The 23,415-nt window shown below is 35.0% G+C and overlaps 1 protein-coding gene across 7 annotated transcripts; it reads left to right on the forward strand.

Moving 5' to 3' along the window:
• The first annotated feature begins 62 nt into the window (after positions 1-62).
• On the forward strand, positions 63-21,434 carry CEP44 (centrosomal protein 44). Of its 7 annotated transcripts, XM_078069440.1 has the most exons (14): positions 63-565; positions 1,776-1,883; positions 2,781-2,812; positions 6,900-6,993; positions 7,594-7,732; positions 10,789-10,936; positions 12,271-12,417; positions 12,793-12,915; positions 15,715-15,885; positions 16,883-17,089; positions 17,725-17,800; positions 20,043-20,167; positions 20,424-20,461; positions 21,220-21,434. In XM_078069440.1, exons 5-14 carry the CDS (start codon positions 7,644-7,646, stop codon positions 21,266-21,268), a joined length of 1,173 nt encoding a protein of 390 aa, XP_077925566.1. In that variant the 5' UTR covers positions 63-565; positions 1,776-1,883; positions 2,781-2,812; positions 6,900-6,993; positions 7,594-7,643; the 3' UTR covers positions 21,269-21,434. The 7 variants fall into 7 exon arrangements, with proteins under 7 accessions (XP_077925566.1, XP_077925568.1, XP_077925572.1 ...); XM_078069442.1 differs by lacking the exon at positions 6,900-6,993; XM_078069446.1 differs by lacking the exon at positions 6,900-6,993 and having other exon boundaries at positions 7,606-7,732.
• The last annotated feature ends 1,981 nt before the right edge of the window (positions 21,435-23,415 follow it).

Consider the following 23,415-nt stretch of genomic DNA (forward strand, 5'->3'; position numbering starts at 1 on the left):
TGACGTTAGGGTTCTAAGCCTTAGAGAAGAAGCATTTTTATTTCCGGTGTTTACGATTCGCTATAGATTCCCTGTTTCTCACATAGCACCCCGAGCCACTCTAAACATCAACACTAGACAAACTTTTATTCTGCAACTTGGGATCGGACTGGCCGTTGAAAAACCTCTCCGCAGAGTCAGTCTCCACAGTGGTCTGGACAAACATGGTGTGGAATCTGCAGCGAGGAATCGTGAAGCACCGAGGAGCCGGCAGCTTGTAAGGTCTTCCCGCGGCGCGTGGCGGGCTTCGACCCACTGTTTAAATACAAACGGTCGACTCGAGGGGTGCGCGCAGGTGCAAGCGTCCGGTCGCAGTGACTCGCTGCTGAAGGCTGGGTCCCGGTGGCTATCTCTGGTCGCATATGCTACCTCCCCCTCTCCCTGCTGTGCGGGGCCAGAGGCCTTCGGGGCCCTCTTCTTTGCTTGGCGGCTGCTGGGGAGGCTGGTGAGAGTGCGCCCCAGATTAAGCAGGGGAAGCCTCTCCCCGCTGCCCTTACCGAGACCACGGGCGGGAGCGAATGACCAGGTCTGCCTTTTCATCCTTTTAAATCAAATGGAGGGAGGGGAGTCCTAGATATGCCTTGCCTATATACCCAGCTGGTACAGCCTTATGATAAACAGCGAAATAAGAAGAATCGTGGCAGCGAATTCTCTCGGTTTAGGGGTACGGTTGGGAAGTTACAGACTGATTCCTTCAGTTGGAACCTATGAGCTAAGGAAAGATCCTACTCCGAAACGCTGACTAGAAGAAAGGGGTGAAAGTAGTGAGTTTTCCTTGCTTGCCTTTCCTTGGGTTTCCGTACTTCTCTACCTTCTAGACAACTTACTTTTTTTCCCCCTCGCTGCGAAAAAAATCAATCTTGGCATTTTGATTCCGAAATTATAGGTACACAGGACTATTTTTCTAAAATTATCCACGAATATTTTGTATTTGTGAGCAGTTTTAGGTGAACACAGCAGTCCTACTGAGCTCTATTCTTGTCCCGTACCCCCCTTTTCTCCCCAATTTTCTGTGTTTTCCCTTTTACAGACCTTTCTATCTCTTAGAGCAGTATTTCCGCTAATATCTTTTGAGAAAATTTCATAAACTTAATTTTACCTCATATCTACTCTATTTTTGATACACGGTTTTTAGATAATATGTAGTGTTGCAAGATACGTCACAAACTCTTAGCCATGGACCGTAATAATTAGTCAGTGTACTTGTTTCATTCTGAAGAAAAATCACTCTCAGTTCAATGGCATTCCATTCAGAGGCATCGTTTAAGACCTCTAATCGCAATGAGATTGAGCTAGATTAAAAATCATAAACTGCTACTGTATACCTTTTTCACTACGTCTCCCCCAATAAGTTTAGTTGAACAGGTCTGACTTGCAGAGAGAACTCCAGAGAGGATGCTAGGAAGCAGTATTGAGTCCATCTTAATGGTTGAAACTATGCTACAAGCGGAGTAATGACTCCTTTCTCTTAATTTCTTTTGATAAGGGTTAAAAGTGAAAACATTAATCATTTTTAAAATATAAATTATTTTTTCATTTCTTAAAGTACTGTGCTAAAATGTGCATAACTTGTAGATTGTCTTCTTTTAATGTCTTAGTGTTTTTCACTTTTATAGTAGATTTAGCAAAGTCTTTCATGAAAATGTAGAACAGTAGCTGTCATTTTTTGTATAATTCTCACTTTTATTTATCCCTTTATTTTTTCTATCCTGTTTTATTATCTCCTTCACCTACAGATCCAACTGTACTTGTATCTTACTCTTCTTCAAAATACTTATTCTGCTGGTACTGAAGAGGATGTGTTCCAAGGACATACTTTGTTGTCAGAAAGTCCATTATCAGAGGTAGAAATAATATGAGACATTGATATATGTTTCAGAACTTCAGGGAAAGGAAAGATACCATAAAGTGTTAAATAAAACAAAATTACATGTACTAGAAACATGGAATATACATTTGGAAGAATTAAACAAAGTTTGTGGAGGGAGATACAATTTATATTAAAGTTATAGAATGTCTTAGGAGGAAAAGGTACCCTAGAAGAATCATATTAAGATAGGTGGGTCTGGAACTTAATACAATACTACATTGGCCAGTGGCAGTACCTAAGAATACATTTTTTTGCAGTTACAACCAGATTAGTTCCCACTTCATCTTTCGCAGGAAAGTAAAGGCTGGTCTTGGGAAGTCCTTTCTTACTGCTTCCCTATGTCCATCTCTCCCCTAGTCATCCTAAAAGATGTTAAATAAGGCTTATTCTCTTGGCCAGTATTTTGTATAACGTGATTTCAGGATCACTTCCTCTTTTTCTAGTTCTCTCTCATTTGGCAGTACCTGAAATTCCCTCTGCCTAAAAATGTAAATATTTAGAAGTAATTGATTAATGGAAAAATACTAAAATCTGTGCATGAATATATAAATTATACTCAATAACCTGTTCTTTACCATGTTGCTAAAGGAGAGGAGTCTTGGAACAGGAAGATACTGTGTTCCTAAAGAGGGGGGGGAAGCAGAATTCAGTAGCTAGGGGCTTAAAATAGAAAGCCTACTAAATTTAGGATTTTGCAAATTGCTGACCTTATTACCTCTAGTTATGCATAAATACAGAGAAAGTGTGTAAGGAGTTATTTTGTATCCTGGGCAACTACTAGAATGTTGACTGGGGGAAAAGATTATACTAACTCTACCTGATTTATGAATTGTTCTGTTTTGTTTTTAATGTCAATGACTTCATTTTAAAGGAGCTTCCTTCCCAGAGGATTCATTATTCAAGGTATTGTTACATATTTTCCTTCTATGAAGTGTCCATGAACAGTTACAAATAGATCTCTTTTAAGTGTGTTATTGGGCTTTGCCTTACTGATTGACTAGACTTACAGTTTAGAAGCCTTTTAGCTCTTTCTAGCAAAGATTCTTAACCATTTATTTACCTGTCAGTATTTATTATATGAACCTCTTTGGGGAATAATCTCGAGAATTTAGTAAAAGAGGTACACCATACAATGAGTCATTTAAAAATATAATGCCATGGTATTTTCTTTGGAATTTAAAAAATGAACTATTTTATTTAAAATCTCAAATATTGTTCCTGTCTTTTGGTGCACGTGTACATACCATACTCTGTTTCGTACATATATTCTCTGGAGTTGTATTCCTATTTCCTAGGCCCTTTATATGTCAGCTTTAGTAGATAACGCCATAAAGTTTTCTAAAGTAATTGTACTAATTTACCCTTCCAGAGTATTGTGTGAGTTTCACATTTTGGGTTTACTTTGGAATTTCCTAATGATAAATAAGATTGAATGTCTTTTCACTTGATTACTCTTCTGTAAAGTTCTTGTTCAGGTCTCTTTCCCGTTTTCTATTGTTTTTCCTTTTCTTATTGCTTTGAAGGAAATTCTTTACATATTCTAGATATGAATCTTTTTGTTGGTTTTATAGATCAACAGCATCATTTTCTCTCAGTGGTTTATCTTTCCACTCTCTTGAAGGTGTCTTTTGATGAACAGAGTTGCTAATTCTAATGTGGTTCATTTTAACAGTCATAAGGTAAGAAATCTTTCTCTACCTGAAGATCAAAGATATTCTCCTCTATGATCTCCAGCAAGCCTGGTTGTCTTACATTTTATGTTTAGGTCTTCAATAAACCTGGAATTAATTTGGTAAAAGATGTGAGGTACCATTTACATCAAGGGGTGAAGATTTATTTATTGTATCTGGATATTAAGTTGACATGGTACCATTTATTGAAAAACACCATCCTTTCTCCAGGGCTACTCAGCGTCAACTTTGTCATAAATCTAGCGTCAATATATGCATGGTCTTTTTCTGGACTCTTCTGTTCCATTGTTCTATTTGTACATATTTTCACTAATTCCAAATGTAACTTTATAATGAGTCTTGATATCCAGTGGTTAAATCTTCCAATTTTGATTTTTATCAAGATTGTGTTAGTTATCCTTTATCTTTTGCATTTCTGGATACATTTTCGGATCAGCCTGTCAATTTCCATCAAAAAAAAAAAAAACCTTGAGAGATTTTTTTGGGGGGGGTGGGGGGAATTCATTGAATCTGTGGATCAATTTTTTGAGTCTTCCAATTCTTAAACAAGTTGTATACTTTTTCTATTTAGGGCTTCTTTAATACATCTCAATAAAGTTTTAGGGTTTTTTGTTTTGAGGTCTTATACATCTTTTCTAGATTTATTCACGTGTTTATGATACTTTTGAGGCTACTTGGTTTATACATAGAAAGTTTGTTTTAAAAATTATATAATTACTTGAGGGATACAGAGAAATACAACTGGTTTTTATGCACTGGCCTTCTACCCAGCAGCAACCTTGCTAAATTCACTTATTTCTTTTGGGCTCTTATATACAATTACGTCATCTGTGAATTAGGACAATTTTATTTTTTCCTTTTTAGTGTTTATTCCTTTTATTTCTTCTTCTTGCATTTTTGTACTGTCTATGACCTTGTAGTACAATGTTGAAGAGAAATGATGAGGGAACAAGATTCATTCCCAGTCTCAGGAACAAAGCTTCTGTTATTTTGAAGTATGATGTTTGCAGTAGGTTTTTTTTTTTTTTTTTTTTTGTAGATATCCTTCATCAAATGTACACAGTTCCCTTCTATTTCTAATGTCCTAAGAATTATATTACGAATGAATGTTGAATTTTATGAAATGTATTGAAATGATAACATTTTCTCCTTTATTTGTTAATACACTGAATTATAGTAATTCATTTTTTGTTTTGCTTATACTTTGGATTATAATCCAATAGTATTAAATTAATTTTGTTGTTCAGGTAGTTTTGCCTTTGACCACTGGGAACTGTTTCATTTGTCTTCTATGTCCTATTGACATACCCCATCACTTTGGGATTGGTTTGTGTGTATACTTTCTCACTTTCTGGAACTATGTAATACTTCAGGCTCATCTTGTATATGTTCTGTTCCAGTCTTAGAATTTAACCATTTCTACAGGGAGTCCTGGTTTCTTTTATTGGAGAACATTATACACACTAAGATCTGAATGTGAGGTGTGCTCTTTACTGCTGAGGTGTTGTTGCTTTTAATCACTTTCAGCTGGCAGAGAAAGGAAATACATGTATACTAGCTGTCTATATACACATATCTAGAAATCCTTCAGTATATAACTATCTTTATCTATATTAAACTGAACATGACTTCATCCTGGAATTTTCTAACTCTGATCGATTAGGCAGGCATGGCTCATTCTAGTCTCCTCTCCTTACTGGTCTATAAATTCCCACTCTAGCAGTAAGAAACTTCGACTTCTGTTCTGCCATATGTTTACTTAATTGTTCAATTCCAGTGTGTATGCATAGAAGTGTCAGAATTAATTAATTCCTAAGTACCTGGGAAACAACTTTATAAACTAGGGTACAGTGTTTATATGCAAGTATATTGCACTCATTGACAAAGTTACTTAGCGCCTTGTCCACCCATCAGCTTCTATGAGGTTGTTTCACACACTGGTAATACAGTTAGATTCTGTTGTCACAGTCTGCATTCTGTCCTGGGGTTTCCCAGCTTCTAAATGGTTTTTTTAAAGGTTGAATACCTTAGGGTTCTCTTTGTGCTATCCAGTTTTATGGGTTTTGACAAATGCATACTGTCATGTATCTACTACTGCAGTATCATACAGAATACTTTCACTACCCTAAAAGATTTCCCTACATTTACTTATTCAACCCTCTCTTCTCCTTCCCTCTGAGTCCTTGTTTAACCACTGATCTCTGTTGTTTTCACTGTCACTACAGTTTTGCTTTTCCAGAATGTCATATAATTAAAATCATACAGTATGTAGCCTTTTCAGACTGGTTTCTTTCACTTAGGAAGATGCAATAAGGTCCATCCATGTCTTTTTGTTGCTGCTCATTTTCTTGTTGCTGACTAAATATCCTGTTGTATGGATGTACCACGATTTTTTTCATCCATTCACCTATTGAAGGACATTTTGGTTGCTTTCACTTTTTGACGATATGAATAGAACTGCTATAAACATTCGTGTGCAAGATAGTATATGTACATACCTCGTTAGCATGATTGCTGATTGTATGGTAAGACTGTTTAGCTTTGTATCTGCTAAACTGTCCTGCAAAATGATTATACCATTTACATTTCTTCCAGCAATAAGTAAGAGTTTCTGTTGTTCCATATCCCATATATTTGGTATCATCAGTTTTTTGGATTCTAGCCATTATAATAGGTCTGTAGTGGTATCTCTCTCTCTTTTTTTTAATTTGCAATCACCTAATGACATGTAATACTGAGCATCTTATATGATTGTTGTCATCTGTATGTCTTTTTTGGTGAGATGAATGTTCAGATGTTTTGCCTATTTCTTAATTGGCTGGGTTTTTTGTTGTTTTTTTTTTCTTTTATAAGAGTTCTTTGTCTATTTTGGGAACAAGTCTTTTATTCAATGTGTTTTGTAAATATTCTCTCCCAGTCTGTGAACTATCTTTTCATTCTTTTAACGGTGTCTTTTTAGAAAAGAAGTTTTAAATTTTAATGATGTACAACTTATTTAAAAATTTATTGATTGTGCTCTGATATTATCTAAAAACTCATTGGTAAACCTGGGGATGCAGAGAGGTAGTTGCCTAGCTGAACAAAATATGTGGGAGGGGGTGGGGGGGAGGGAAATTAAAAATCTAGGGTTTAGTAGCTCCTTACATGGACTTTCGAATAATCATCCTTATTTCAGCCCCCTTGGTCTTACCCCTTAGCCTTTCATAAGCATTAAGGGCCCCTCATTTCTGAACTTATCTTGCTGCTGTTTGTTTCCTCTTAAATGGGCAGATAAAATTAGCCTGTCTCTGCTGTGCTAGGTTGGTTTTCACTTATTCATCTGCTTTCCATCTTCCAAACTTTTGTTGATACTTCTCCTGTCATGTGGAATCCCCTCTAATTCATTTTGCCCTGGTGAGTATATATGGTTTTTAATCATTTACTTTCATTTTACTGATGTTTAAAACAGAAGAAATAAAGATAACATGTACTTAATCCACCATATTTTACAAGCTAAATCCTAAATTTTTTTTAACTCATCTATTTTTATTTTTTAAGCAAAGCATCTTTTTGGCAACTATGAGGTCAAAGCCCTGGGAATAATGACTAAATCTGTAATAAATTCCTTTGTCTCCATTTTTTTACTGAGTTTATTATGTAACCATTATAAGCATCTAAAATAGTCATTGATGGAGATTATTTCAGGTTGATTTCTCTTCCCAAATGGTACTTTGTTCAGAATAAACAATTTGGGAGAATATCATGAGACACATTGTAAGAATATGAACATAAGGCAAACATTTTTTTTTTGTAAGGAAAGTATTTGGGGGAAGAAGCATATCTTATATTTGGGAATATACTGTAGGTAGACGATCGTACTGGACCAGTAGGGAAGATAAGTTAGCACAGAAATAGCTAAGATAAGATAAATATGTTTAGTGCCTGTAAGAGATGTGAACAAAATAAAGATTCAGAAATAGACTTAACCAGTGTTTTATGGATTTTTATTTTTAGGTGAAAAATTAGATTATTTCAAAAGCTGGAGCTGAATGTAATGTTAAATAATGGCAACAGGCGACTTAAAAAGAAGCTTACGGAACCTAGAACAAGTGCTTCGCTCACTAAATTATCCTCAAGAGGTGGATTGTGTTGGGTAAGCTCTGTATCACACTTACTTGTTTTCTTTTTGATAATTATTTGAGTTAAGATTTAACAGTGGGGGTGTATCTAAATAGAGACAAATTTTACCTGGGTTGTTTTAAAATTTTCCTTGAAATGATTAAAATAATTTAGAAGGCAGGGAATTACAGGAGTTTTTTTATAAGTATGAATCAATGAAAAATTCTAACTCGAGGTTTAAAACACCTTTTAGTAGAACCACAATATACATCTGTACAAGATATGGTTTCTATACAACTTTTTAACTCATTAAAGTATAATGAATCTCATTAATTATATAATTTGCTACCCTCTCACATTCAGTTAGATGGTATTTTTGATGTGGAAGATTCTAGTTAATGGGCTTCTTATGACAGCTTACACCATGTGCAAAGATTGTTATTAAGCTAACTCATTTGATAGACCCCACTTGAACCTTTCACTGTAGTTTTCACTTTCCAAATAGGACTGACTTGCTTGTAATATGTAGCAACATGCATTTCTTCTGTATTCATGCTAATCTAAATATGGTACCCTTCTCATCTTCTATCCCTTAATATTTTTTTTTCTTCTTACCTGGGATTATTCATTGAAAGTATTCCCCACTAGAATATAAGCTGAAGACTGGTACTTTGTTTTGTTCATTGCAATATCCTCACATCTAGAATTGTGCCTGGCACATGTTAGTAGCTAACTAGACATTTATTCAATGAGTAAGCGTCAAGGGACAAGTCCAGATTAGCTATATGTTCAAGTAGTAGAGTAAAACTTGGTTAAACAGTAAAAAAAGAGAATCCTGGAATAATGTGCGTGACATGTAAGAGTGGATGTTCTAGGGATGTGCTTTACATATACGTGTGGATGGACTGTAGGGAGATCTGTAACCCCAAGGGATGGCAAAATGAAAGGATAGTGAGGACCGTGGGAGAAACCTGAGCTCTAATGACCGATTCCAGGCCTTCTGTGTGAGAATCAGAAGGTGCTCCACAGCATGTACCAATCATCCTGCTTGCTTACAACAGGGACATCTCTACTTTCTTGTCTTGCTGGGACTTAACCAGTTTGAATAGCCACATTTTCTTCTTACTACTTGAAGCATCATTTTAAGATACATTCTGGATAGGAATACTTGGAAAATATACCGATTATTCTCCTGTCTTTTGAGTTTGGAATCTAAACATTTGATTTTCTAACTGACTGAAGAGTATCATTAAGAACAGTAATTTTCAAGGGCGCCTGGGTGGCTCAGATGGTTAAGCGTCTGCCTTCGGCTCAGGTCATGATCCCGGGGTCCTGGGATCGAGTCCCGCATCGGGCTCCCTGCTAGGCGGGGAGCCTGCTTCTCCCTCTGCCTCTGCCTCTCTCTCTCTCTCTGACTCTCATGAATAAATAAATAAAACATTTAAAAAAAAAAAAAAAAAAGAACAGTAATTTTCAGACTATTTCACAACGTAGCACTCTGCAGGGTCTATTGAAATAAGTAACACTACTTGCTGCTGCTTATTCAGGTTACCCCCCTCACCCACATACACACTCCCCCCACACATATTTTGATTGTTATATTTCTTATCCATTTTTAACCTTTTTTCAGCATCTCCCTTTTGTGTCAGTGTGCCAGTTTATAATATCTGTTTTATTACTATTTCTAATCAAAGTCCCTAGAAACTAGATAATCAAGATTTTTAAATTAAAACAAGCGGTATTAAATGTAGACCCCGGCTGTCTTCTAGTCAGAATGTGCATAAAATGGACAGATTTTGCTGTTCAAAAGTATTGTTTTCATTTCCTGTTTTGAATTAATGGACAAGGTTGCCAGAGCAGTTTTCTCACTGGGTAGAGTATTACTGTACCCATAAATATAGAAGAAACAATTTATATTTGTCCTTAAATAAAATGTAATTCTAGCATTATATACTTGTTCTCTGCCTTTTAGAAAAAAATTGGGGTGAGGATGGGGAAATTTATGTATGTCTTGAATTTTGTGGAAAACAAATGTTTTCTGTAAATGCATTTTTATGTCAGTTGAACACGTATAACTGGCTAATTGAACAAATACCTCCTTGCTTTGTTGTGGGAGAATCAGTGAAGGTACTTCACATTGAGAAAATAAGGTCCATATGTGTAGACAAGTAGAAAACAGTACAGGACAGAGCATGAGGCACCAGACACTGAATGCCCTGAGACTCATTCTGTAAGAGATCAGTGTGGATCAGAAAATTGAGGATGGCTTCCTGGAAGGCTTGAGATTTGCCAATTTATTTATTTATTTATTTATTTTGAGAGTTCTTTTTTTTTTTAAAAAGATTTTATTTATTTGTCAGAGAGAGAGCACAAACAGGGGGAGCGGCAGGCTCCCCACTGAGTAGGGAAGCTGATGCGGGACTTGATCCCAGGACCCTGGGATCATGACCTGAGCCAAAGGCAGACTCTTAACTGACTGAGCCACCCAGGCGTCCCTTGCCAAATAATTTATAAGAGTGAATAACAGGCAGAAAAGAATGGGATACCTTTCTAGACTGGAGGAATTAGCATACTCCACTAAGACACAGATTTCTACTGAACTTGATACAAGTGGAAGATTGCAAACTGATCAGCCCAGTTACCGTAGATGCCTTTTCCAGCCCTATTTTCCCCTCTCTAACGTAGAATTCATGATATTTTACCTTCGCAGGTTTATTGTAAAGAGCAAATGAGGTAATGTAAAAAGGGTTTGCAAAACCATAAAGTGTACTCAAGCACTATAAGGTGGTACATTTGTTTAGAGAAAATGGACTGATCAAATAAGGCTAAGCTTTGGAAATTCAAATACTGTGGTGAATAGACTGTACTGTTACTAAAGAGCTAACTGTTTTAGAAAATAAACTGTTATTTCATAGTAATTTGGCTATACTGAGTTAGAGTAGGGGATGGAATCTAGAGGGTTTTATCTCCTAATTATTTGGCTGGAGTGTTAATTTACAAAATTATTGACACCATATTTTATATTGCCTTTCTTATCTAACTTTGTGTAATTATGCTCATTAAATATCTTTTTCTTTTTCTCCCAAACAGTTTGGTAAAGGGAGATACAGCAGCATCCTTGCCCATCATTAGCTATTCCCTTACCTCATATTCACCTTATGTAGCAGAACTTCTGATGGAATCCAATATAGAGCTCATAGCGAAGAATGACTTGCGCTTTATAGATACCGTCTATAAGGTATTTTTGAATTTATGAAATAATTTCAGAAGTCATTGAATGATTTTTAAGAGTAATGTTTTATAATAACCCCTTATATATGTGCAACACATATAGTTGACAGTATTTTCATATGCATTTCTCATTTAGATGCAGTCCCTATTATAATCAAGATAATTTAAGCTCCCTTTATGTTTTATAATCTAATAAGTGGCAGTTGGTAAAAATGTCATTGGTTACCATTTGCTCTTTTTATATCAAATTTCAGTATAATTTGGCATGTTGGCAGAAGTTAGAAATGTGACTTTGAGTAGTTTGTGGTTTATAGAATTGTGATTAATTTAATTAGAGGGAACTAAAACTTTGAGATTTTATGTTCCTTGAGGTCTGGGACCATGTCTTATATCTACTTCAGTATCTACATTTGTACTCTGTGTATACTGAACTTCATCTCATAAGATTAAAGAATACCTCCAGATTATCGTTAATTTTTACTCAAGCACTGGTTTTCTCACTGTTAAAATAGTAAAACCCATTTATCAAATCAGTTTTTTTTTTAAGTAGTGAATTACATTTGATGAAATGGGAGCTTTTATGTGTATAGAGTCTGTTTAATCTTCCCTCTCTTTGCCTCTAACCCCAGCAAGCTTCCATGGAAACCTAAGAAGCACTTCTAAGAAATCCTAGGATTTTATAATATAGGCTTTGAAAATTGCTGGTCTAGTTAGTCTGTTTCTCTCATTTACAAAAGAGACATTGAAACTCAGAGGACTACTGACTTATGTAATAAATCATGTCGTGTAAGAATTAAATAAATTGGGCACCTGGGTGGCTCAGTTGGTTAAGCGACTGCCTTCAGCTCAGGTCATGATCCTGGAGTCCCGGGATCGAGTCCCGCATCGGGCTCCCTGCTTGGCAGGGAGTCTGCTTCTCCCTCTGACCCTCCTCCCTCTCATGCTCTCTGTCTCTCATTCTCTCTCTCGCAAATAAATAAATAAAATCTTTAAAAAAAAAAAATTAAATAAATTATGGTTTTCTGACATCTGGTATGGTATTCTTTATTATCTAGTAAGTTAAGGATTTTTTCTAGTACCAATGAGGATGTTTGAACTTTTTGATCCTTGACTATATTTTTTCATCTCCTTAGACAGCCATCTATTCTCTGCTACTTCCTACCTAGCTGTTTTCTACGTGAATACCTCTCCTACCTGGTCATGACTCACACCACTCCTATGAATCTCTTTAGTGCCTTTAATCTGCTGGCATGATCCTCCTTCTCCTCTCAGAGATGTTATTACGTTCCTGAGCCGGTGGCCATTTATCATTTTGGATTTTGATCTATTCCCTCTTTACAGCTTCTTCGTGATCAATTTAATTATAAACCAATCTTGACAAAAAAGCAGTTTCTCCAATGTGGATTTGCAGAATGGAAAATCCAAATTATTTGTGATATTTTGAATTGTGTGATGAAAAAGCACAAGGAATTGAGTGGTCTTGAGAAGGTAATTTTATTAATTGATTTTAACTTATTCCAAGTGGCCCAGCATTTTAACATATAAAGTCAACACCCTAGATAGCAGACTAACACAGAAATACAACTGTGAACTGCATTGTTCACAGATTTGGGTAACCATATACCTGATGTTTCTTTTAAATACTGGTCACTTGTTTTCACACATTTGTGACTTTGAGCTACTAGTCCTAAGCTAACAGTTCAAACATAACACATTTTCCTCACTTCTTAGTTTTCAAAAGACATGTCTCATTAGATTCTTATCATTTGGCAGTTGTATTTCATATATGAAAATTTAAATAATGTAATTTAAATATGTCAGCTTTCACGTAAAATTAGTCTTAATACTTTCTTTTTTTTTAAGATTCCATCACAACAAAGAAAGAAAATCAGTTCTGTTAAGTCAGAACCTTCTTCAAGCACTGAGAAAACATCTACAGAACCTGTTGGCATTGACATCACTGGCAGGTTTATGACTTCAGGAAAGGTAAGAAAATACAAAGAAAATGTGTCAGTGCTAAGAATTATCTACCTAATTAATGTACAAGTTTACTTTTCTGACTAGTAGCTAAAACATTTTAGTCGGATATAGCATAAGGATTTTTAACAATGTATACTATATTATCTGGTGGACAGTCCTCACATTATAAGAAGATAGAGATGTAAAATTGAACAATTTTTCTCTTTATGTTTCTAATCCCTACTTCTGCCTCACTTCCCAGGTAGAACGCAGTGATTTGGAAACGCTGTATTATGTGGTCTTGACATGTACTCTTAATTATGTATCTAGTCTTTCTAAAACATGGGAATGTATGAAGAGCATTCCATTAGCTATAGTGGTAGGGTATATTATCCAGTGATTGATAGTCCTTAAACCTATAATCTGGTTTTGGGGTAGGTTTTTGAATATTTTCTCTTTGTTAATAAATATCTTACCTACCCTGTCTCCTTGGAATACTAGTGGCTGAATGAGTCCAGTGCATTTAGAGATAGCGTTTCTATCTCCAAGAGACATTGAGGGCAAAATATTACTTTATAACAATTAGTATATTTTCAGCTGTGTTTCACTTTGGGCAAACCATTTCTGAGATCAAAGGATAGAATATCAGATAAATAAGGTGTCATTAGATAAAAGATATGAATAGTTTCTGGCTGAAGTAAAATCTAGAGAACTATTTCTCCCCAGTCCAAACTGCATGAGTTGTATTAATAGAATCTGTTAAAGAGATACTTTTATGCGCTTATAAAAAAGTTAACATTTTACTGAAGGGAAAATGTTAATTACTTTTTTTTTAATATAACTGTTTTGCTGCAGGTAATAAGAGCAATAAGAAAAGGAATTAAAAGATACATGGTTTCTGAATAAGGGCCCATACTTCTTGTACACTTGAATCTCTAACTTACCTAACTTGTTAGTTTTACACAATTTTATTTTCTAATTTCTAAGTGGTTTATATACAGTATCCTTCCCCAACTCGAATTTATATAAACAGGAATTTTCTTATACTGCTTTTTTGTAACCTTCCTGTGCTTAGCACAGGCATTGTAAGCACTTACTAAATATGAGCTATTATTATAACTAATATAATATATTAGTTGTATAATATATATTATAATATACAGTATTATATAATATATTAGTTATAATAATTATAACTAGTATAAATATTATTTATATGCTAAATATATTTTTCGATCTTCTATTTCAGTTTTGGTGCTGAGTAATAATCTAAATTGTCCTAATAAGGTGCAAAATTTCAAGGCATTAAACTTTTTATTTTTTTAAGATTTTTTATTTATCTGAGAGAAAGAATGAGAGAGAGAGAGTGGGTGGGAGGGGGGAGGGATACTGAGCAGGGAACCCGACGTGGGACTCGATCCCAGGACCCTGAGATCATGACCTGAGCCGAAGGCAGGCACTTAAGGACTGAGCCACCCAGGCACCCTAAACTTGTTTTTAGTTTTCTTAAAACAAGTATTCTTTGTTATTAATCAAAATTTAATCAATGACACCAGATCTTTTCAAAAATTTGAGTGACTTTTAAAAGTATTCCAACTTATGGGGCGCCTGGATGGCTCAGTTAAGAAACTGCCTTCGGCTTGGGTCATGATCCCAGGGTCCTGGGATCGAGCCCCACATCGGGCTCCCTGCTCAGCGGGAAGCCTGCTTCTCCCTCTCCCACTCCCCCTGCTTGTGTTCCCTCTCTCGCTGTCTCTCTGTCAAGTAAATAAATAAAATCTTAAAAAATAAATAAAGTATTCCAACTTAGAAAAGTTGGAAATAAATAACCTTTCCAACTTAGAAAAGTTGGAATCAGTACTTTATAGGCAGAGATTGAGTCAGTACTAAAGCCAATGGTCTCTTTTCCCAGTGCCTCCTATAGAGTGTGATCTGTGAATTCTGTCTTACATTATATGACATATTTATAGTGCATATGCAGTCTGTCTATGGTAAAGGAAGGAGGCAGAGAAGAGTCTTGTGTGAATGCATGGTTTGACCTCATGCCTTACTCTTAGGACTTTCCCTTTGTTATTATTAAGTTTGAATTATTAGCTGAAGGTCTAATATCTTCTGGCTTTTTTATTAGAAAAAAAATTGTAATGGGTCCTCCTCACAGAGCCAGTTCTTGATTATATGTTAATTATGTGGCAACCTATTATGAAATGTTCCAAACATTTATAAAAGTACTCATTCCCGGGGCGCCTGGGTGGCTCAGTTGGTTAAGCATCTGCCTTGGGCTCGGGTCATGATTTCAGGGTTCTGGGATCGAGCCCCGCATCGGGCTTCCTGCTCAGCGGGGAGACTGCTTCTCCCCCTGTCTGCTGCTCCCCCTGCTTGTGCTCTCTCTCGCTCTCTCTCTCTCTCTGTCAAATAAATAAATAAATAAATAATCTTTAAAAAAAAATACCTGTTCCCACTATCAGCAGTGTATCAACCCCTTCTTAATCTTGTTTCATCTGTATTGTAACCACTTTTCTAGCATCTTTCCCCCCAAATCTGAAACAATAGGAATCAAATCCCAGACATCATTGCATAGGTATTTCAATTTTTCTAGTACATAAGAATGCTTTAAAAATCAGAACAACAATTTCATCACAGAAAATATTAGTAATAGTAATAACAGTTTAATCAATAGGGTTTGATATATACCTTAATATGTTATTTAAACTTTGGTAAATCTTAAAGGGAAGATGGATATTTCTTCTGCAAAGTTACTATGTCTATGTTTAAAATAGTTGTATGAGGAAACCATTAAGCAGCTCTGACATATTTTTCTCTATGCAGAAAAAAGCTGTGGTGATCCGTCACCTGTATAACGAAGATGGTATTAACATTCCTGAAGATACGATAAGTACCGTAACAGATGTTAGTGGAACATTTGATGTGTGTGACTTAAAGACGACCGAAATAAAGATTCCTGAAGTAAAGTTCCCTGAAATCAAGTCTGAACAACAAGTAAGAATTTTGGACTTCTTTAACAGATGCCAGTATTTCTTTGATGTACATGATTACTTCAGCATCTAAACTTTGGAATGTCTCTAGCCTTTTGAATTATTTATCATAATACAATACCTTTGTTATCATTATTTAAGAATAAATAAGTGTACTGTATAGGATTCAATGGATATTATTTGCTGCTTATGTTTAGGGTACTGGGCCAGGTGTTATGGGTAAGAAAAAGATGGATAAGAGATAGTACTTTGCTTCAGGGAATTTACAGTCTGGTGAGAGATGGAGATACACTTCTTTGTACAGTGAGGGTTCTCTACTCTCTATTCCCTTCATTAATGAATGGAAAAACTACATTCCTGCCATTTCATTTTCCTTTTTGGGCCCTTGCCATCCCTTTCTCACTCTTAGAATACTTTTTCTATTACTTTATTGCCACGGACCCTATTAGAGTGTCTAGTCTGTACTGCTCCTGCTAAACATTTTCTGTCTGTCTTCTGTTTCTTGTCACTTCTGTACATCACAGTATACAGTTGTCCCTTATAAAAACTACCACGTGGTCATGAAGGTTATTTTCTTTTTATAGCAAACTGAACAGTCTCAATGCACTGTCATTTCTTTGTCACTCCCTCTTAGCTTTGTGCTAGGGGCTATTACAAAAAAGTTAGTGACAGTTTTCTCATACCACCAGGTGTTGTTCTAAGAGCTTTATGCAAATTAATCCTCATAAGAACTGCATAAAGTAGGTACTGGGGTTTTTTTGGGTTTTTTTTGTTTGTTTTTTAATATATAAGGAAATTGAGACACCAAGGTCATACACCTCAGATGAGGTAGTTTTAGGGTCCAAGCATTCTGCTTCTCTACAGATCACACTCAACTCTCATGGTATACTGCCTGTTGTTAACTACTGAAATAACACAGTGCAGTGAAAATGGGGATACGTTGAGTTTTAAAGGAATTTCAGCTCGTGTAATATAATTTTTAACCTCTCTATTCATTTTAGGATATTAAAATTAATCCTGAGATTACTGCACTACAGACTATGCTTGCTCAATGCCAAGAAAAGCTTCAGAAACTGACGTTGGTAGAGAGTAGATTAGACTCTTTGGAAGAAAAAATGAAAGGAAGAGTGATGGTAAATGAAAAAACGTGGACTAATCTTCTAAGTCGTGTCACTCTTCTTGAAACAGAAATGCTTTTGTCTAAAAAGGTATTATCTTTCCTTAACATTTATAGGATATCTCAGATACAATCAAGTTTTCATTCATTGTTAAGTGTATATTCTTTTAGAAAAGCTAATTAAGATAATATTAAGGTAGTGGGAAAATGTTTAGTTGAAATGAGGTCCTATTTAGATCCAGCCTATTTTATTGCTGTTGTGGTTATTGTTTTTCTCTTTATCAACTAAGATAACCTGGCAAAACTCTCTAGGTTCAGCTTTTAGAGCTATTAATACTTGAACAGTTCTGAACATTTAAAATAAGGTAAGATAATGTTTGATTTTTATGAGAAGCTTGAAGTTATATTCTTTAATAGCACAAATGGCCTATTTTTATAGGGAAAAGAAAAGATGGACAGGAAAAATTAAAATCATGACTTCCTGTTTTCACTCATTTACTTTGATCAAATTATAAATTTCATAGAAACGGTTAACCAAATTTGCCATGGCCTTGTCAGATCTAAGAAATTTGTTTTTTTATTTACTTAGGATTTCAATTTCTGGTTCAATTAAAAATGTTTAAACATTCATCATGTCATCTTTATATTTATGCTTAACAATAAGAATATAAAACGAGTACATTTTTCTTTTCATTTTATTCTAAATACTAATCTGTATTATTCCAGAATAATGAATATATAGACTTTAGTGAAACAAATGAAGACTATGAATCTAGTAATGACATGGATATTCTGAATCCTGGTAAGTTCTAATATTATGGCAGTGGTATTGGTGGTATGATAAGGAGTTTTCAGGATGATGACTTATATAGGTATTTGATCATTTTAATATTCCAAAGCCTTATTTTTTAGAAACTGCAGAACCCCTGAACAAAGACAGTATTGAACTTACAGAGTACTGAAGCCTAGGATTGCTAAAAAAGCCAGCTTACATATCTTACATGACATAGTGGTTCGGGCACTAAATTTATTAGACTACACATTTCAGATTTGGTAAAATGTTTCCTCTTTGCATTTATCATTCATTCATTTATTCAACAAATTCTAAAGCTTAACTCTGAGGTCCTTGAGATCAAGATCTTACCTTGTGTTCTGTCTAGCAGACAGAAATTAGGCCTGTATTTCTATCCAATATCTGTATATAATGGAGCTCAATTTTTTATATAGTGAAAGAATATTGAATGCCTGCTATTTGCAAAACCTTGCCTTTTCCTGGGATGCCTGGGTGGCTCAGTCTGTTAAGCATCTACCTTTGGCTCAGGTCATGATCCCAGGATCCTGGGATCAAATCTTGCATGGGGCTCCTTGCTCAGCAGGGAGCCTGCTTCTCTCTATTGCTGCCGCTCTCCCTGCTTGTGCTCTCTCTCTTTCTCTGACAATAAATAAAATCTTAAAAAACAAAACAAAACTTGCCTTTTCCAACTTTGCTTTTGCATTTTCATGGTTATAATTTTATTAACATTATTACAGAACATACCTTTAACCCATTTAGCTAACACATATACAAGTTTAAGCTACTGTGCTAGGACTTAGACTGATGAGCAGACAGGCTACCATCTGAAATGGGTTTATAGATTATGAACAAGGTAAATGTCTGGTCTCAAAGTTTATAGTCCAACTGTGATCAATTAAAAGAGTCAAGTTTATATATAAATTCTTACACTTTGCACCTTACATATACATGCTACATGGAAGCAGAGTTTGATCTCACTTGGAAGTTGAGAGCAGTAATTCACCAACCTGACTTTAGGATTGTATTAAGTTGGGAATGGTTTTTGTGAAGTCCGTGATTTCTTTTCCTTTTATCAGAAATGTGTTTCCATGGGGGCCTGTAAGGCATCTCTGTGCCTTGGTAAAAAATCAGTGAGAAGAGGCTTTTATTGTAAGGATTGGGTTTATGTTGGGTGATTTTGGAGACAGTTTATTAAAGAAGTGATGGTTCTTCTAGTTTGGGTGCTATCAGGAAGCAGGAACAGTTTGATGACCGATAAGAATGAAAAAGGAGCTGAAATTTTCAGTGGAAAAGAAGCAGCACTCATGTTAGTTGGGAGAGCTGGTCATTTGTGTGTTTACTGCTTACATGGTGTCCCTGTCCATATTCATACATGACGGTGGTCTTATTTTGTTTCATCACGGTAATGAAGTGACCTCATATGATGTTCATTTTTTATGAAATTTTTTGTGTTCAATTACAGTTCAGTAATTGTTAATTACTAGATAGGGCATGATTTAATAGCAGCATGTTTTATCTGTGATGTTTATAATTGACTGAGTTGTAGGAAAAATTTGCCATCATTTTGTTGAATGAATGGTATCAGCATACTGGAACTGGAAGTTTTTTCAATTCTTTAGGAAAAAAGAAATCGGTAAACTCTGAATTTTAATCATTGTTTTTTCCATACACTTTAACTTAGGATAGAATGTTTCTTGATTTTTAAAAAGTATAGTCAGTGTTAGTAATAGTTACCACCACTTTAAGAAAGGAATATACCTGAGTCAGTAGCTTATACTTAAAACTTATGAACTTGTCTATTTATTCAGTTGATTGCTGTGATAAAGGTAATAGTACCTTTTGTCATTTTTACTGGCCTACTTTTAACATGTAGATCTCTATGTCTAGGTCGTTATCCTAAAAGAATAAAAATTGGGGCACCTGGGTGGCTCAGTCGTTAAGCGTCTGCCTTCGGCTCAGGTCATGATCCCAGGGTCCTGGGATCGAGCCCCGCATCGGGCTCCCTGCTCCACGGGAAGCCTGCTTCTCCCTCTCCCACTCCCCCTGCTTGTGTTCCCTCTCTCGCTGTGTCTCTCTCTGTCAAATAAATAAATAAAATCTTTAAAAAAAAAAAAAGAATAAAAATTTATCTGGATCTATACCTGTAGCCATTTCATAGTAAAATGTCTGTTTTTCTTCAATTTATACATAAAATTTTTAGATATGACTCCACTGTGAAAGGAAGATAACCTAAAAATGAATTTCTCCACAGATAGAAAAAGCAAAGAGGAGAGGCAAACAAGTATTCCTCTATCCTCTGGCTATAGTACAGTGTCATCAGATTCAACTCCTAGAACCTCAACTGGTAGTTACTGTGGTTTGAAAGAGAATTCAGAGGTAAGAAAAACTGGCAACTGTTTAGATGATTTCCTTTCTAAGGTCAGGAGAACAAGCAAGCATTAGATTTAGTTGGAGATGCCATTGGCAAGAAAAATAGCAAAACTATAAATCTTAATCTCTCGTAAAAATTCTTTATGATAAGTAAATAGTACTTAATGCAGTGTTTTAGAGTGTGTTTTACATGTTCAAGGTCCATCTTTGATGATGGTTTACTTTGAGAAATCACCTAAATTTGTTGCTTTTTAAATTAAAGGAAACAACAATCCAGAAAATGGAAAGGATGAAAAAAATGTAAGTAACAGAAAGGGGCAACAGAAATTCATTTCTCTATAGGGAATTGTATTGGATTACAGTATATATAGAAAGTGCATATGTGTTTTAAACCTTAAAGGTCTCTCAATCAGGTGTGGAATTTCCTTCAGGACTCTAGTGGATAATAAATCCACCTACAGTTATGTGTTTGTGAGATGAGTCACTGTTTTGGTTTCCAACAAGTGATGTAAAACATTGTTAATGGAATTAATTGTGGGATTAAACAGTGCAGAGATATTTTTGGTTGAAAGTTAAGAGTATTATCTACTTTTGATTATTGATTTAGCAAAATAATATATGTCGGTGGATGGTTTGGAGACATTTTAAGTATTATTAAAATATTGCCAGTCTTTCAGACAGTTATTGGTAAAGCACTACTAAAAATGATACTTGTATCTTGTACAAATGTGAAACGACAAATGATTAAAGAGCAATGAAAAGGAAATATGAAATGAACTTGCATAAGTAATATTATACGCAGGCTACTACTTTAATGAACTATATTGTTTTGAAATTTCATAGTTATTAAAATAACTTACACTCTAAGAATTAAAGACTCATAATTGACTTTGGTTGCTATTTCTCCCCTCTGGCCATAGTATCTACTTAAGTTATTATTTATACCTATAGATAAATATTGAAATTTATTTTAGGTTCAAAAGCATAATTTCAGCCACTTAAATCCTATGCCTCATTATGAACTTTTTTTTTACTTAATATTACTTGTTGTATTGCAGGTTTGAAGAAACCGCAGAGTTACTGAAATGTCCAAATCACCAGTTATAGAATTTTCTGCGTGAACTTCTCTAGGCCTTTGGCTACTGTACATGTTGTATATTTTAAGAATTCTCTATAAATTTTAATATACTGCAATATTTTTATGAAGAATTTGAATTCCATTTGGTATATGAGTTTTTTCAATATTGAATAAATACTTATTTTTATGCTATGATTACACTTCTTTACTCTGTTTTACTTTTTTAAGGAAAACTTATGTGCCAGTACATTTCTTTTACAGAGTGAAGTCATTACAGCACTGTATTTTTGTGTTGACATTTGTTGGCAGTGTGCTAAGTAATGTGTTTTTTAAAGTACAGACTTGTGGACCATGGTTTACATCCTGTTGGAAACATTCCAACTGGGACTTGTGTATTGTACCCAGGAGGCTCTCATGCACACCATCTTGCCATCTGTACTGACTAATATGTTGTAATGAAAAGGCAAAAATGCTCATTGAAAATTAAATAAAAATACAATTTTATGTTTAATCAGAAAGGAGTAATACATTTTCAGTTAACACTGAAAAGAGTGAGGGTATGATTTTCTTTTTGTATTTAGCAACAGGTCAGAAAGTTCACCATGAAAAATGTGTTGAGTATTTTAGTGCTCTATTCCATAACACATTTTAAGACCAGCAGCACAGACACAGATGGTGGCCATCCAATATTACAAGATACACAGTATGGTTTTTGTTTTCTTTTAAGTGATGGGAAGTTATATATTTTTCTAGAGAGAGAAAAGGTCTTAGATGAAGTTAAATCAAGAGAAAAATGAAATTCACTTTCAATTACTAGATATGTTACTAGACAAATGATCTTTTTTTTAACTTTATACATGAAAAATATAATAATAACCCTGGGTAATCTTTAAGAAAATTGATTATTTGGAAGGAAAAAAGGTTTTTTTTCTTTTTTATTATTATTTAGATCATCTGATTGTATTTTATTATCTGTTTATATTCTATGTGTAATTTGATATTGTCACATGAAACTAACATTAAAAGTTAATGTTAAATTCTGTGTAGAAATGAGGCATTTTTAGTATTGTAACACGTTTAGTCATTAGACTTTAAAATTTATGAATTTTTAAAGTTAGCATACAAGCTTAAATTTAGTAGAATTTCAGTAAATATTTCTAGAATTAATGAACCCACTTAGGTTTTTTTTCATTAGAAAAAATATGAAAATCAAGATATTAACAGTTATAAAAGAAAAATCTGTTAACTTCTAAAATATCTGTACCAGCATGGAATTATAGCACCACCTTGTGGTTCATATACCAGTATTTTACCTTTTATTAAAACAAGTGATTTCCCATAAAACTTACTTTATATTTTCAATTTAAGAAAAGAAACATTTTTCAAGTTTTCTTGTGCAACACAGAAGAAAAAGTAAGTCTGCTTTTTCTCTTTGTGTCTTTCTTCCCTCCCTCTCTTTGTTTTATATAGCATACGTATGCAGTTGACCCTTGTACAACACAGGTGTGAATGGCCCAGAACTGTGCAGGTCCACTTGTACATGGATTTTTTTACAGCACAGTACTGCAAATGTATTTTCTCTTCCTTATGATTCTTTTTTTTTTTTTTTTTTTTTAAAGATTTGAGAGAGAGAGAGAGAGCACTGAGAGAGTGAGAGGGAGAAGCAAACTCCCTGCTGAGCAGGAAGCCAATGTAAGACTTGATCTCAGGACCCTGGGACCATGACCTGAGCCGAAGGCAGGCACTTAAATGACTGAGCCACCCAAGTTCCCTCTTCCTTATGATTTTATTAATAACATTTTCTTTTCTCTAGCTTACTTTATTGTAAGAATACTATGTATGGGGCGCCTGGGTGGCTCAGTCAGTTAAGCGTCTGCTTCAACTCAGGTCATAATCCTGGGGTCCTGGGATCGAGGCCCACATGGAGGCCCACATGAGGCTCCCTGCTCAGTGGGGGCTCTGCTTCTTCTCCCTCTGCCTCCTACCCCCTGCTCATGCTCTTTCTCTCTTTCAAATAAATAAATAAAATCTTAAAAAAAATAATACAGTATGTGGTACATACAATTAAAAAATGTGTTACATCAACTTTATGTCATCGGAAAGGATTCTGGTCAACAGTAGGCTATTAGTAGTTAAGTTTTTGGGGAGTCCAAAGTTATATGCAGATTTGACTGCA

This window comes from Halichoerus grypus, chromosome 3, assembly GCF_964656455.1.
Source record: "Halichoerus grypus chromosome 3, mHalGry1.hap1.1, whole genome shotgun sequence".
NCBI classification, from domain to species: Eukaryota; Metazoa; Chordata; class Mammalia; order Carnivora; family Phocidae; genus Halichoerus; species Halichoerus grypus.

Bases quoted from the DNA above. Each gene is read 5' to 3' on its own strand.
- CEP44 (XM_078069440.1), top strand. From the start codon at position 7,644: ATGGCAACAGGCGACTTAAAAAGAAGCTTACGGAACCTAGAACAAGTG. The intron at 15,886-16,882 runs GTAAGAATTTTG...TATTCATTTTAG, and splicing joins AAATCAAGTCTGAACAACAA to GATATTAAAATTAATCCTGA. The intron at 17,090-17,724 runs GTATTATCTTTC...GTATTATTCCAG, and splicing joins AAATGCTTTTGTCTAAAAAG to AATAATGAATATATAGACTT.